The 16,804-nt window shown below is 44.7% G+C and overlaps 1 protein-coding gene and 2 long non-coding RNA genes across 3 annotated transcripts in view; 1 reads left to right on the forward strand and 2 right to left on the reverse strand.

Annotated features, from left to right (window-relative positions):
• LOC309847787 overlaps positions 1 to 13,535 on the forward strand; it is a 29,339-nt gene extending 15,804 nt beyond the window's left edge. Inside the window, exon 4 of the long non-coding RNA XR_014302617.1 lies at positions 13,441 to 13,535. This is a non-coding gene — a long non-coding RNA (uncharacterized lncRNA). The remainder of the gene's footprint in view (positions 1 to 13,440) is intronic.
• On the reverse strand, positions 4,155 to 10,132 carry LOC309847794. The gene is made up of 3 exons (XR_014302625.1): positions 9,968 to 10,132; positions 6,756 to 6,939; positions 4,155 to 5,501 (listed from the first exon to the last, which is right to left on the reverse strand). It is a non-coding gene; the product is annotated as an uncharacterized lncRNA (long non-coding RNA).
• Positions 13,536 to 14,748: 1,213 nt separating the features above from the next.
• ALDH2 (aldehyde dehydrogenase 2 family member) overlaps positions 14,749 to 16,804 on the reverse strand; it is a 31,437-nt gene continuing 29,381 nt past the window's right edge. The window contains exon 13 of the mRNA XM_082698464.1: positions 14,749 to 15,179. Coding sequence (XP_082554590.1) covers positions 15,147 to 15,179 — 33 coding nt within the window. The 3' untranslated portion in view covers positions 14,749 to 15,146. The remainder of the gene's footprint in view (positions 15,180 to 16,804) is intronic.

The raw sequence follows: 16,804 nt of genomic DNA on the forward strand, positions 1-16,804 counted from the left end.
TCATATCTTTGCGGTTCGTCCATGTTGCATCATGTGTCAGTGCTTCCACCTCTTTTCATGGTTGAATATATTCCATTATGTGAATAGACCACATTCTGTTTATCCCTTTATCTGGTGATGGACATTTGGATTGTTTTCCACCCTTTGGCTACTACCAGTAGTACTGCTATGAACATTCGTGTAAAAGTTTTTGCTAGAGTCTCTCTGTTCAGTCATTTGGGGTATGTGACCCTGGCCTCTTGAGTCCCTCATTGCATTGCCTGCCAGACGTAACTAATGGACACTGTGTCCTAACACGGTCTTTTTTTTTTTTTTTTTAAGATTTTATTTACTTATTTGATAGAGATCACAAGTAGGCAAAGAGGCAGGCAGAAAGAGAGAAGAAGGCAGGCTCCCCGCCGAGCAGAGTCCAATGCGGGGCTCTATCCCAGCACCCTGGGATCATGACCTGAGCTGAAGGCAGAGGCTTTAACCCACTGAGCCACCCAGGCACCTAACACGGTCTTTGAAAGACCCCCACCAAGTAGGTCTATCAGCTCTTGGAGAAGATGGCGCTGTAGTTGTACCTATTGCCCACGAGGTGGCGGTGACACTTAAAACAAATTTTTAAAAAACTTCCTGGCCAAGCCAGTTCTCCAGGCTACCAGGAAATTTCCTTGTGTCCTTTATTCAACCAGAAGCCAAACGTTTCCTCTTGGATACTCAGCAAGACCAAAGGCAGAAACAGCAGCTTTACACCCAATACTCCTGTGACTGACCCATATACAAATACCCAGAGAGATTAGGTTGTTCATAACCTGAGAACTTTGTTTTTCGTCAGACAGCTACTTAGGGGATCTAATTGGTTCCTGTCCCTGAAAACACGAGGAGATTAGTAAGTGTCTAGGATGTCTAAGTCTCAACATTATATAATTTAGTTTTGGAATCTAGGTAAGATTTGGCAGGATGAGGTCCAGAGACGACAATCAAGAAAGAATTCTTTGAAGCAAAATAGGGTTTTCTTAAAGCACCGGGACAGGACCCCTGGACCAAAAGTGCTGCTGCCCCAGGATTGTGAGGAGTGACTGATGCTTTACTTGGGATTTGAGGGAGGTGAGGAAAAGGGAGATTTTCAAAAGAACTTGCATATGCTTAAGAGGATTTACAAGACACTGGAGACGTCACCATTGTCAAGTTAAGGTGGTTTTTCCCTCCAGCAAGGCATTAACATTAAGACAATTATGAGCTTCCTGGAGGAATGTTATACTCTGCCTCCCTCAAGCATTTGTCAATGGACTGCAGATTATAAGGGCATTTAATTTTTAAAAGATTTTATTTATTGTCACCAAGAGAGCATGGACAAGCAGGGAGAGCAGCAGGAGAGGGAGAAGCAAGCTCCCCACCAAGCACAGAGCTCAATCCCAGGACCCTGGGATCATAACCTGAGCCCAAGGCAGACCCTTAACCGACTGAGCTACCCAGGTGCCCCAAAGGCATTTAATCTTATCTACATTTCCTTCTGGAAGTTAAGTTAGAAGGATTTTTTTGATTTTTTAACTTTTTTAATTTATTTAAGGCAGGCAGAGGGGGAGCGGGAAGCAGGCTCCCCACAGAGCGGAGAGCCCCATGCTTGGCTCTATTGTTGGGTCCCCAATGTTGTGTCCCCCAATAATGAGTCAGTGATTAAAGGAGTGAGACTGATCAAAGTGAAGGTCAAGCAAAGCTTTATTTCACACCAAGCATAGAGAATCAAACCAGCCGGCCAGGGCCACGCCTCTCACAGACTAACTTTTATAGAGCAAAGGCCATGTGGTTGAGCCTGGCCACACACAGGTGGCCAATGACATTGCAACACACAGAGAAAACTGCAGTCATGCTAGGTCACACACGGGTGGCCAATTGTACTACAGTTCACCCCATAGTAGCTATTTGAACTAGCCTATCTCCTTAGTCAGAATGGGTGCCCAAAAGGCACCCCAAGGGCGGGGCCCATTCTCCTTGGTAGCTAGGGAGACAGTCTGCGAGCTCTACGGATTGGATGTCTCCATCTCTGCATTCGGGCTGTTATCTCTACCTGACCTGACCCACCCTTGTATTTGGGCTTTTTTACCTGGGACTGGTTTCCCCAACTTGCTTTTAAATAAGTTCCCCTGGGGGCGGGGGGCAGGGTCAGGGTAAGTTTTACTGCATAAACAACAAAATGGCTGTTGAACCGAGGTGGGGCCCCTCTGGCTGAATAGGCCCTTACACTATTCTAGGACCCCAAGATTATGACCGGAGCCGAAGGCAGAGGCTCAACCCACTGAGCCACCCAGGCGCCCCAAGAAGGCTTTTTTCTTGTAAATCACTTAAGATCTTGTAAACCGAGGGAGACTCATGTCTTACGGACTATAATCTCTATAAATTAACCCTTTGTTTTTCCTTCCCTTAGCTTTAGGACAGCCAGGATTGCCTAAGAAATGTCAACTCATGTCCCATCCAAAGTGGGGGAGAAGGTTATGGGATTTTAGCTCGTGTTTTTCCTTAGCTTGCCTTTTGCTCCCTCGTCATTATAGACGTCTTCTTAGCTAGCATTTCCTTGTTTTTCATTGGTTTAAAGAGTAGATGTTCTTAAATTTACAGTTAAATTTGATTCACAGGACCCCAGGAGCAAGAAACCTTACAGTTCTCTCTTTTTTTTTTTTTTCAACACATTCCTAAACGGGTTCTGGGCAAAATTGTTTTTGCCACACATGTGGACTGGGAACAAAATCAAGGAGTGTGAGTCCGAACTCAGTGAGAGACACCAAAAGAGCTAAGTAAACATTAGCTTTCCTTTCATCATTACTAATACAATATTCCTTCTAAGCACTAAAACCAAACATTAAGTATTTAGTCCATGGAGGGTGATGTAAGCTCCCCACAGTATAATCCCACAATCTGGGGTTGTCTGTCATCCCATTGTGATGCTTCATTTGATGCACTCACTTGTTTCATTATCGCCACGGCTGAATACACAGTGGGACAGGTCATGTGCCTAGCTCCCTCACTGCAGAAGCAGAGCCCAGCACAGAACCTGGCCTAGGAGATGTGTTACTGAAGACTTACTAGAACAAAGAATAGATGAATAAATGGGAAAAAATAAACCCAGCATTCTTTGTGAAAGTGTTGCTGTAAGGAGATCCCCAACTCAAGGCTCCTTGATGAGGTTCTAGAACATAGGTGAGGTTTGGTGGGGTGAGGTCTGGATCCGATGACCAAGAAAGAATTCTTGAGACATCTTTGGTGCAAAATGGTGGTTTATTAAAGCACGGGGACAGGACGGGTGGGCAGGAAGAGCTGCTACTTCGGGGATGTGAGAAGTTGTCTACTATATACTTGTAAATTGGGGAGGGGATTAGGGATGATGTAAGTCTCTAAGGAATTTTGGAAGCAAGGTTTCTAGGACCTTGAGGGGCTAGCTATTGTCTGGGGGAAAATCTATTCATTAACAAAACCTTCACGTGAGACCCTTTAGATGTATGTCAGTGGGCCATATGCTTGGGAATGATTGTTGACACTATCTTGGAGGTTTAGACATAAAGTTTCCAAAGGAATTGTTCAATTAGACTTACAGGAGCCTGGTTGGTGGTAGGGGGTCAGTCAGGCTAGGATTGTCCTTTGCCCTTAGCAAAGCCTTAAGGTGGGGGTAGTTGAGTCCCTAGAGGAGAGTCACTCTGCCTGTTTTAAGGGCTTGGGAGTAGGTAAAGAAATTTAATAATTTTTCTTCTGCATCTGTTTTCCACACCACTCCTCATGTACCTCCACCCACATTGGCTTGGGCGGGTCTTAAATCTTATAGGTAGAAAAGAAGTAGTGAACCAAAGGTTAGGAATTGTTTAATCCGAACTGCTGGAGGGACTTTCTTGGAACCGTGGGAACAAGTAATCCTGCTTCCCAAAGTAAACTTCACCCAACAGTGGTGCTATAGGGATGATTTCAGTTGGATGGTAGGCAAGCTTTTGTTTTGATGATTGTGTATTTGTAAATTATCTAAAAATTGCAAATGTGGCGCCCGACACTAGCAATGTCTATCTCTTCCGCATCATGCCAAAACACAGTTTAACAGGCCTACACAGTGATCTCATTCTCTAGGACAAAAGTCAGCAAACTATGGCTGTTGGGTCCATGGTCAAAGGAGCAAGACTGATACAAAGTGAAGGTCAAGCAAAGCTTTATTTCACACCAAGCATGGAGAATCAAACTGACCGGCCAGGGCCGTCTCTTGCAAAGAGGCGACCCCTCCCAGTCTCACAGACTAACTTTTATAGAGTAAAGGCCATGTGGTCGAGCCTGGCCACACACTGGTGGCCAATTGAATTACAATTCACCCTATAGTAGTTATTTGAACTAGCCTATCACTCTGGTCAGAATTGGCGCCCAAAAGGCAGGGCCCACATTCTTGGGAGGTTAGGGAGGTGCTTTCCTGATTGGATGTCTCCAGCTGGCTTGGCTCAGCCTTGTATTCTGGGCTCTGTTACCTCCCCCTGACCTGACATGTCCTGGTATATGGGCTTTGTTATCAGTGGCTGGTTAGTCATATTTTTCTGGTTTCCCAGACTTGTTTATAAGTAAGTTCCTCTTGGGGGGACAGGGTCAATCTAAGTTTACTGCATAAACAACAAAATGGCTCGCTCTGGCTAAGCAGGGCCTTACATTCCCCCCTTTTCTTTGGAGATTAGTCAAATCCTTGACTTTTAGCCTAGTTCTATGTTCTTCTGTTGTAAGGGGTTATATTGAGCATGTACGACTAACATTTTTATCGCTCTAATTTTCTTTTGTACAAATGACATTAGGGCGTTTATAATGCAGGGTCCAAAAAGTAACATTAGTAATTATAAAACCAGGAGGCCTGCAATTGCTGATTTTAGGGAAGTCGTCCACGGAGACCAGTTGAACAAACTTTTATAGCATCCCTGTTGTGCACAATAGTACTCTGGTGGGCCCCCAGGCCTTTCCCCCCACTGCATTGGGGAGGCCCAGTGTTAGGGCACATGTAAAACTGTAAGGCATCTAAACAGGGGTTAATGGGTACCAATTTGCATAAAGTTACATTAAATTGCACAGTCAGCTGATGAGTTAGCCATTTACCACTTTGTATAAACCTAATTCCATTCGTTTAATTTCCCACCTATACTTTTCTGTCTTATGAGGTGACTTAGAAGCTCTTACAAAAACAGGTAACAATAGGAGCAACAATGAACTCATAGTCTTTGGAGTCTTAGCTTTAGTCCACGGTCAGCGGGGTCCATCAGCAGCAGCTTCCATCTGTAGGGGGTGTCCTCGTCCTCAGCTCTTTGAGGTGACCCACATGAATCCAGGCCCGGATGCCTTCTACTTTCACTGCTGTGGGGGTGGTCAGGCTGACAGTAAAGGTTCCTTCCAGCGAAGCTCCAGGTTTCCCACTTGGTGGTAGCGTATCCAAACCAAGTCCCCGGATTGATAAGGATGTGGTTCCAGCTCTGTCTCTGTCTCAGTGTGGGCAGTTCAGATCCCTGTGTGGGCTAGACAGACTGTAATGCCTGCAGTGACTGGAGTACAGACTGACCAATCATTTTTGCTAGGGCAACCTCTTGTAGCCGAGGGCAGAGCGGGGTAGGGGTGGGGGTCTCCCGAACATTATTTCAAATGGGGTCACCTTGTTTAAGCAGGGTGTACCTCATGCCCTGAGGAAGGCAAAAGGAAGGTGATCCACCCATCCACCACCAGCCTCCAGAATTAGCTTTGTCAGGGTCTCTTTAAGAGTCCAGTTCATCCTCTCTACTTGCCCAGAACTCTGGGGCTGGTAGGCACAATGTAGTTTTCAGTTAGTGCCCATGGCCTTGGCCAATGCCTATGAGATTGAACTCACAAATGCAGGGCCATTGTTTGACCCAGAGGTAACCCAAACCTCTAGTAGTTTTTTGGCTACCACTTCTGCCGTTTCATGTTTGGCAGAAAAAGTCTCCACCCAGCCTTAAAAGGTACCACAAAAACTAACATATACTTGTGTCCATATTTCCCCAGTTTCATCTCTGTAAAATCCATTTCCCAATAAATTCCTGGTTCCTTACCTCTTTTTCTCTTCCCTCTTCCCATTCTAGTTCTTCCCACATTTACTGCCTGACATTGAGCACATCTATCAACGACACCCTGAGCCATAGGCCATAATTTAGAAACCTGTAACTGCTTGCCCATAAGCTCCTTAAGCTTGCATGTCCCCAAATGAGTGCCCTGATGTATTTGGCTTACTAATTTCTTACTAGTCTTCAAGGTAACTTTTGTGTTCTAGTCTCAGCCCAGTCCCCTTCATAGTCTAGTTTAACCCATTTTTGTAAATACTTTAAATCTTCTTCTGAAGTTTGCCTCAAGTTGTCTAGCTTAGGTAAACAAACATATAAAGACAACCAAATCTAGAATTTAACATCCATAAATGCATGTTATTAAAATAATTTTTCTCTCTAAAATAACCCTCATTTCCAGAGATAGCCAAATTAGGACTAATTTATTTGAAAAACAAGTCCGGTTTTAACCAACTTGGCCTAATTATTTACATAAGTTCAGCAAGAACAGTGAATAATCATATAGATCTTCTAGAATCTGCTTTGCTGGAAATTCTTATAAGGAGACTCTAGGTTGAACTTTTAGTAGCCTCTCCAGGCCAGAAGCCAAGCCACATACTTGCCTTCAGACATGCCTGCAATACCTGTCGATTTGGGTGAATTCCTCTTTCTGAGGTTCCCAAAGTATCCTGCCAGGAAGCGACATTCTTTACTCACCTGGTGAGGCTGCTGGGAACTCTGTAAGCAAGGTATCAGGCCAACAGTTCCAAAGGGCTTTACAGCTCCAGGTTTTATAAGGTCAACCTTAGTTCCTTTAAGTTGTCTGGTCATATCTGAGTCTTTTCAAATATGACATTCCAGTCAAAGCCTTGGTAAAATAGCCGGTGTTTCCAATGCTGTCCTGTTACAAGGAGAACAGATTCTTGTTGAACTTATGCAAATAATTGCCATGGAAGAAATAATACTTACTGAGACCTTTTGGTTTCAGAAGGTTTAGATAGAGAGAAAAGTTGAATGCCTTGATTTGTTTGCAAATAAATATTTTTACATTTCTGTAAGTTATAGATAACTTTAGAAAAAGTTTTCCTAGTCTGGGAGAGCAAACATTACAGAACCAGTAATTGTTTAAAATAAGATGAAACATTAAGAGACACAACATTACAATCTTTCAGTTCATCTAGTCCCATGTTACTAATTCTGGTTTAGTCTGAATGCAGCTCTTACTTCTGTAAATTCTTACCCATTTCAGTTCCAGGATTTTAATATATCAAAGACCTATATTTGTCCTGAAAGTCTCCCAAATGAAGTTCTTTTAAGGCAGAATTTATCTTACAAGAGAATTAAAACAATTACAAATGGCAAAAACTCAGGATAGATATGGTTAAATTACCAGGTGATGACCTTATCAAAACATTAAAACTTTAGGAAATGCATAGAATCTCTAGAATAGTTACAGGATTTACCCAAATGTAACCCAAGGTTTATTATTGGTTTAGCAGTACTTACTGAGTAACTTAGTATACCAAGGAAAAGTCTAATGAGTCAAAGAGTTCTCATTTATAACTCTGGGCAGGCAAAGAGAAAACCCTTTACATTTCAATTAACCAAAGAAAACTTTGCCCTTTTAAACAGAGAGAAAACCAACTTTTCTATACCAGTGTCTTTCCCTTTTTTATTTTTAAGCGTGCAGTCTTAAGATATGAGTTTTCCCTCCCATCGTGAATGACATCGCAAACAAAGGGAGGGGGATCTTTCAGATGCTGTCCTGTTCACGTCCCTCGTGGGATCTTAGAAGCATCTTAGCTAAGGTCTGTCCGTATATACCCCGCACCAGGCTACTCTGTGGAGTAGATGCGTTATTCCATATAGACACATTCACAGTCAGGCATTCTTCAGATTCAAACAGGTTGGACACCTCACCTCTGGGTATCCCCGGCTAATGGGAGGTGGTCAGTCTCCCCTTCCATTCTTTTCGAATGGGTCTGGCTCAGACAGTGGCCCCTTGGCTTTCCTGGTTCAATGGGCGGATTGCGGACAATCTGAGGTGACCAAGGAAACCCAAACAGCACCCGGAGAGATGGGAGAACACAGCTTTATTAATGCTAGCGGGCTCAGTGGGATCTTTCCCAAAAACTGAGTACCGGACAGGGTTAAGAGTGAGTTTCTATCATTACAGGCAATGGGGGATGGTAATGGGGTGTTTTTGCAGTCTCTCAAGGCCCCACTGCTTTCCCAATCTCTCAAGGCCAAGTGGCCCTTTCACTTGGAAGTATAATCTATGTGGAGGTATGTCAGGAGAGTGCTAAATCACCTTGGGGGCTGTTTTTCTTTCTTTTCTTATTGAAACAGGATCAGGCATCTGGTTTTCTCTCTCTCTCTTTTTTTTTTCCTTAGTCCGTCCTGACCATATCTAAAATTCCTTTTCTGAAGATTTCCCTTCACAAATATTTTACAACTTTCCTTTGCATTCAGGTTTTGTCCCAAGCCATTTTTTTTTCAACATTTTATTTATTTATTTGACAGACAGAGATCACAAGTAGGCAGAGAGGCAGGCAGAAAGAGAGGGAAGCAGGCTCCCTGTTGAGCAGAGAGCCTGATGCGGGGCTCGATCCCAGGACCCCGGGACCATGACCCGGGCCGAAGGCAGAGGCTTGAACCTACTGATGTCGAGAGTGGATGCTCCAGGGGCCCGAAGATCCGTCAATTGCAGAGCTTTGCAAAATGGCGCCTGGCGATTTGCCAGAAGGTGTGTCTAGAGTGACTGATCGTAAACAGGAAGTACTACCTATTGGCTGTTGAACTATTGCTATGCTGTGGGTACTTGGTAACAAGCTTAAGATTGGTGGATGCATATCGCTGTCTATGCTGATTGGCTTAGCTCCCCTATATAAGCGATGGCCATATGAAATAAACGCTTTCATTTTTTTGAAACCCAACCGGACGGAGGGTCATTATTATCGCTGCTGGACAGCGATACACTGAGCCACCCAGGTGCCTTTTTTTTTTTTTTTAAACCCAAGCCATTTTTTTTTTTAAGATTTTATTTATTTATTTGACAGATAAAGATCACAAGTAGGCAGAGAAGCAGGTAGAGAGAGAGGAGGAAGCAGGCTCCCTGCTGAGCAGAGCCCGATGTGGGGCTCGATCCCAAGACCTTGGGATCATGACCTGAGCCGAAGGCAGAGGCTTTAACCCACTGAGCCAATCAGGCACCCCAAGCCATTTTTTTTTTTTTAGATAACCATTTCATTTAGGACAAAATTACCTTTTTTTACTTTCAACAAAGTGTACTCCCATTTCTTAAATCTTTCTTACATATCATCTACTTTCCTACATGCAGAGTTGTTTCCCTTATTTCCATCAGTCTTCGTTACACTTAGCAGAATTTTGTACTCTTAGAAACACCTTAATCAGTTATTAACCAATTGTGAATGGCCCCAGAATTCTTTAGAGGGCAAATGTATCAATCAATTAAGCACAAAACATGCTTACCAAGATTTAAATACTCTTAGTTTCTTTGCAGTAAGGAGTCAAAAGCATAAACCTACATCCAGTAATTAATGACTTAGCATTTTTTCCTGTTTGGTCAAGACCTAGATGTCCATAATTTAATTCCATTTGTCATTCAACCAAAACTTTAAAGTTTCAGGTTACCAAAGACTTTGAAAGTTACTTTAACAAAATACCCATTAAAACTTTGAGACAGACAATTAACCACCAGTTCAGTCATCTCTTTGCTAATAGATTTTAGCACAGATTTTAACAGAAATAACATGAGCTTATTTGATCTTAAGTAAACTTTGATTGAAGTTTCACATTTACTGCTGTTAACTCAAAAGACATGTTCATCCTAATTAACCCAACAAACTTAACTTAGTTCAAATAATGATTTACATTCCACCTGGGCCCACTCTACTTCGAATGTTTACCTGAGACCTGGTGGGAAGATCTGGAGTTGGGGGTGTTGGGTCTCAGGGCGGATTTCTTGTTTCCTGATAGTGAAGAACAGAAGTAAGTGCCGCCAGAAGGCAGAGGAAGGGTTCCTAGTTTTAGAGCTCATCAGCTCCAAGAGAGGAGCAGACACCATGCTTTCCTGCCAGCAATGGGAAGGGGTTAAGCAGTCAGGGAATTTCCCCGAAACAAAGGGAGTTTCAGCAGCTGCTTGGGAATATTCCTTACGGTCTCTGTCTGGAGTTAGACTAACCCCAGTTGGCTCCAGTTATAGTGTAGTGAGTACGAACCTTTAATAAATAAAGTGTAATAAATAAATGAATAAATAAATAAATAAATAAATAATATGTAGTAGGTGCGAACCCCTACTAAATGTAAACAGGCAAAAGGAACAAAATACAAACTAACCACATAGCAAATAAGCCTAGACCGTATGCGTGTAGTGATAAGATAGTGCGGAGTAACAAGTTGTAAATATTTTGACTGGTGCGAAATATCGTAAACCAAGACATGTTTACGACGTGTTTATGTTTTTGGTGTGTAAGCATAAGAAAAACAAGTGATGTGATGTGTTTATGAAGGAGACTTAGCACAGTATATAAAGAGGCATCGGGTTGGACTGAGGTGAAGCGAGTTCCCTGTCGGGAGAACATCATCGCCGATGCTACCGATGCCCCGACAGTTTTGTTGCCAACCACTCGTTGGTTCTCAGTCTCAACTTCTGTGGTGACCTCTCTGTCTAGATTGTGAGGCGACGTCTCCTTCTCCGTGACGTCAGCGGACCGTGACCGGGCCACGATAGTGGTGCGGACCTCGTCCCAATAAAAATCAAGTGAGTTACATCATATCCATCTCTCTCTCTCTTCTTTACACGTCGCGACCTCCTGGCGGGACGCAGGGGTTTTGCTCACGACCTATAGCCATTAACACGGGAAATGAGTGAGGGAGAAGCCCCACATCTATTAGGAGGAACGGAGAGATGAAAGAGCCCCCTTACTCTCTACCTGCCCCATTTCTTTAAACACAACAAACAACACAGCAGACAACCAAAGACAAGACAAAGACAGCCACAGACCCAGCGGCCCTTCGTCGACCAGATGTCAAGCCCAAAGGTGTGCAAGATATAATCCCAACTCAAAAACGCAACCTGCCGCTGGAGGGGATTTTCTTGGTCCCCTGACCACCTGGGAGGGCCTGTACCCCCTGCCGATCCCCGCCCCAGAGAGATGGGGCGTCCCCACATCCACTCCAGCCCTGGAGAGCAGTGCTGCGACCAGCTTCTCCCCGGTGGGCTTTACCCAGGAGCTCTGCAACTAGACAGACAGACAGACAGACAGGATCTCAAGGGATCTTGAGATCTTACCTCCGGAGGCTTTTCCCAGAAATTCTGATGCTGGCTCAGTTCTCGTCGTTTGATCGCGGACGAGCCCCCAGTGTTGGGTCCATGGTCAAAGGAGCGAGACTGATAGAAAGCGAAGGTCAAACAAAGCTTTATTTCGCGCCAAGCATCAATAATCAAACCGACTGTCAAACAGACCGGTCGGGGCCGCCCCTTACAGAGAGGGCGACCTCTCTCTCTTTCACAGACTAACTTTTAAAGAGCCATGTGGTTGGGCCTGGCCACACACAGGTGGCCAATGAAATTGTAACACACAGAGAAAGCTGCACAGTCATGCTAGGTGACCAATTGAATTACAATTTACCCTAGCAGACATTTGAACCAGCCTATCACCTTGGTCAGAATTGGTGCCCAAAAGGTGCCCAAAGGGCGGGGCCCATACTCCTTGGTAACTAGGGAGACAGTATGCGTCCCCCCACTGATCGGATGTCTCCACCTGGCCTGACCCACCCTTGTATTTGGGCTTTGTTACCTGGGACTGGTTTCCGGGACTTGTTTTTAAGTTCCCCTGGGGTGGGTGGGGGGCAGAGTCAATTTAAGTTTTACAACAAAATGGCAGTTCAACTGGGGTGGGGCTGCTCTGGCTGAATAGGCCCTTACAGTTCCCTCATTAATTAATAAGTAAAGGTTTGATCTATCTTATATTCGTTCATGAGTCATGTTTTTAACTTGTGAAAATCAGACTTTTGACGTAGTTTTTAGAGTGTGTGGTTGGGGTCCAGAGTTGATGGCTAAGAAAGAATTCTTAAGAGGTCTTTGGTGCAAAAAAGGTGATTTTATTAAAGCACAGGGACAGGACCCTTGGGCAGAAAGAGCTGCCGCCCCAGGACAGTGAAGGGCAACTGATTATATACTTTGGGGCTGGGAAAAGTAAAGCTAAGGAATATTCCAGAAGGATTTCATATGCTGAAGAAGACTCACAGCATCCAGAAAGTCTTGCATTGTCAAGCTAAGGTGGAGCTTTCCTAAAGTAAAGCATTCACATTAAGACAGTTGGGAGTTTGCTGGAGGAACGTTATACTCTGCCTGCCTCCTCAAGTATTTGTCAGGCAGCATGTTAGAAGGTGTTTAATTTTATCTACATTTCCTTCTGCCTTTGTGTCCTACATCACTTTCACATGCCTTTAGTATAGCTTAGGGTAAATACTAAGCAGATAGTAGTGGTACTCCTGCTTACATAACGGGCACAAGTTGTAGGGCAATAACCCAGGCTCAAGCCTTCAGGAACTGAACCTCTGCCAAGAAGCCTGGAAAATAAGTAAAGACAGCGTGAGTGCCCTCTAGGGAGCTTTCTTCTGAGCCTGCAGTCAACAGGGGCCCTTCTTGGCTTTCCATGACAATATCTGATCACGGTCATTGCACCCGGCACCTGTATTCTGTTATAATCACCTCTTTTTTCTCTTCCAAGATTTTATTTATTTATTTGACAGAGATAGAAGGTGAGCGAGCACAGGCAGGGGAAGCAGCAGAGGGAAAGGGAGAAGCAGGCTCCCTAGTGAGCAGGGAGCCCAACTCAGGGCTCGATCCCAGAACTCCAGGATCATGACCTGAGCTGAAAGCAGATAGTTAACTATAATCATCTCCTTGGAGAGTCTGACTGGGCTTACCAGATTCTGTGCTTCTGGAGGTGTAAGTGTGGCTGATTCATTCTTGCATTGCCAGTACCTAGCACTCAGTAACCTCCCAAAAAATGTTCACCGTGGATGAAGGTTAAGTGTGAAGGGAGTTTGTGATCTCTCCCTCCAGCTGGCCAGCTTGGGTCAAGCATCTCCCTTTCACACTCTCAGAATACCCTCTTCCTTTTATGTTCCTATGTTTACTGCCGCCCCTGCGCTCCCCCACCCACCCACCGGGTGTGTGTGTGTACCCTGACGGGCTGTCCAGGTTCAGCTGACCACCCCACCCCAGCTACAGTGGGCCCCCCTCAGCCTGGGAGGCTCCTGCAGATTGGGAGAACAGGGGCAGGTTCAAAGCTTTGCTAGCTTCATGTGTCCTGACACTGTTGTTGCTGGTTAGCATCAACGCTAAAATACAGAATCATTTTCTTGGCAGTGAACCCCATCTCATCCTGAAGTAAGAAGAAGAGGAATGTTTCTGCCCACTGGTCATCAAATCCTAGGCTCCTCATTGTGGCACACTGACTTCAGGTATGAACAACTGTGGAAGGAGTATATTTATGTGTGTGTGTGTGTGTGTGTGTGTGTATGAATATGTACATAATCCAAGTTATTTGTATTTTCTTATTTTAAATGTAGTCACATTGTTTTGCTTTCCTCTTTTTTGATGAGGCCTTCTATTTATGGCAGTTGAATGCAGTTTTTTATGTATGGCAATAAGGTCCTTCATTTTTTGTCTAAATAAGAGTCGATTTAAAGAAAAAAGTGATACAGGTATATGCATATGACAAAAATTAGGAAGCACTATTCAAATAAGTCAGATTAGTTTTTAGTGGAATAGGAATTGTTGACCAAGATGTGGCTTGGCCGGAGTGAAACCGGGAGTCAGGCAGCGTGCGCCACAACACCTGGACACTGTCGGCAAAATGATACAGAAGGCGGGTTTTCTTTAGGAGAAATGAGACTCGTCCTCACATTGTTAATCTGTGACCCACACATGATCACAACCTTGACAAACTACAGCTATACGGCTTTTTGCCGAGTCCATTACTCACCAAGGAATCTTCAGATTCCTCATTTACTAATAATCCTAATTACAGGTCCCTTAACTAAACTAGGGCAGTGTTCTGGACAGATTTGCGAGGTCTGGTTACAGGAATACAGGCCTCACTTAAGATGAATAAACAGACATCTGGCTTCCAAATTAATCTCGTGAACTTTATCAGCACGAACCTGTCTCATTTTACTTTGACCCAAGTTTTTCAACTTAAAACAAGGACAACAGGGGTGCCTGGGTGGCTCAGTGGGTTAAGCCTCTGCCTTCGGCTCCTCATGATCTCAGGGTCCTGGGATCGAGCCCCGCATCGGGCTCTCTGCTCAGTGGGGAGCCTGCTTCCTTCTCTCTCCGCCTGCCTCTCTGCCTACTTGTGATCTATCGAATAAATAAATAAAATCTTAAAAAAAAAAAGACAACAGACATTGGATGTGAAATGTGTCTTTCCTGGTTGACCGCCCCTTCTCTGAGGGCAGGGCTTGGGGGTCCTGTTTTGGTGCTTTCCCTAGGGGCCTAGCACAGGGCCGGCCCCAGGTAGACAGGATGGAGAGAGGAAACAAAAGCGATTTCCCCACAGGAGGGGAAGGGCAGTAGCATATATATGGTGTGACACACACACACAGAGGACAACATCCCTGTGTGGTGGTATTTCCATGGGTTACTGAGAGGCACAAAGACTTAACCAAAAAGTTAACAGCAGCATTGTTTTTAATGAATTTTAGTCCAGAATACAGAGGAAGGTACTAGCTGTTGCCCAACTTGTTAGTACAAGTATAAACAATGGCTTTTTGTTCCCCATTGACTCAAGTTACAGAAGTCTCTCCGATGGACAGGATAAGACACTTGAATCTAGTTTTGAAAACCCAGCCTGAAAACTAGCCGTACTGCTGCCAGGTAAAACTCTTCCCAGTACTCTCTGCCCCACACCCACTCCCATCTAGCAATTCAAGTTCTGAGACTTTCTTGATCAAGAGATTTTTTGAGAAAATTTCTCTTTCGAGACTTTTAGTGTGCCAGGGTCATTCTTCTTGATTTTGCTGCTGACGTCCTTGACCTCCGCTGCTGGATGAGGGAGTCGGCACAGTTCTTCAGGAGTTCTTCTGAGGCACTTTGATCGTGACCTGTAAGAAGAGTACAGAGCAGCTGTTCAGTCTTCATGCTTCCTTGCAATCTGTGGACACTCTCAGCTGGCGTGCTGCCTGAGAACGAGCACAACAGCTTCCTTTCCTTCTGATAACTTGACAGACAACTGGCCAATCCCAGGGACATCGCCAGGACCCTGTTCTGCATAACACTCTCTGCCTCCCCTTAACCCAGTCATTTTTTGATTGTCAGCGGGCAGAAGAGGGAAGGATCACTATGGCATCTAGTAGGTAGAAGTCAGGAATGCTGCTCATGGAATATCCTACAGTGCACAGGACAAACCCCACAAGAATTACACAACTCCTGGGGCACCTGGGTGGCTCAGTGGGTTAAAGCGTCTGCCTTTGGCTCAGGTCATGATCCTAGGGTCCTGGGATCGAGCCCCGCATTGGGCTCTCTGCTCAGCAGGGAGCCTGCTTTCTCCTCTCTCTGACTGCCTCTCTGCCTACTTGTGATCTGTCAAATAAATAAATAAATAATCTTTAAAAAAAAGAATTATACAACTCCAAATGTCGATAGTGCTGAGCTTGAGTGACCCTGACCTACCTCTGTACTTTCCTCCAAAACAATCAAAGGAAAAAAAATAACACGCTGATAGTTCATGGATGTCTCAGTGTGTTAAGTGGGAAGATTCCAGACTCAGGTGCAATTGGGGTTAAATCCCTGTTTTAACTCCCATGGGGCAAGGGCTTCACCTCTGTGTGCCTTGCTTCCTCATCTGTATGATGGGGTAATGACAGAATCTCCTTCCTGAGCCTGTTGTGAGCACTGACCCAGACGACCTGCATAAGGAAGTCTAGCAGATTCTGGACAAAGTAAGCTCTCTGTAAGGATGACTTCAAAAGAAGACATCTCATCAGTCCCCCTTGCAAACTGGATTTCTCTTCTGAACAGTTTTTATTCCTATCTATTTTTTTTTAAGATTTTATTTATTTATTTGACAGAGACACAGCGAGAGAGGGAACACAAGCAGGGGCAGAGGGAGTGGGAGAAGCAGGCTCCCCACCAAGCATGGAGCCTGAGGCAGGGCTCAATCCCAGGATCCTGGAATCGTAACCTGAGCCGAAGGCAGACGCTTAACAACTGAGCCACCCAGGCGCCCCTTTAATCATATTTTTGTCAGGATTATCACGCAAGGTCCCCAAACTCAAAATACAGGAATCGTTAGCATCACGCGCACAAAGCACAGTGCCTGGCATGGAGCTGAAGCAGCTGTGCCTCCTTCGCCTGCCTGCAGCCTCCACACTCCAGCCATCAAGTCCTGCCACTTCTTTTCTTCAAAAAGCTTCTTCCCATTCTCCAATATCCCAGTGCCCGAGCCCTCCAGCATCAGCAACTTACATCTGGATTCCTGCACAAACCACCTCAACTCAAGCCTCCTCTTTTCGGGCTCTGCCTCCCACTGCCCTCAAGCAATCCTGCTGCTGTGACTCCTGGGGCTCAGTCCTAGCACCGCCCCCCTACACCGGTCCTAAATAATCTTATCACTGTTTTGATGAGCAGTTACAGGCCAGTGAGTGTCATGGTCAAATCTGGGTCTTGCCTCTTATATGGGACAAATTTATTTATTTATTTATTTATTTATTTATTTAAGATTTTATTT

This window comes from Mustela nivalis, assembly GCF_964662115.1.
Source record: "Mustela nivalis genome assembly, chromosome: 14".
Lineage (NCBI taxonomy): Eukaryota > Metazoa > Chordata > Mammalia > Carnivora > Mustelidae > Mustela > Mustela nivalis.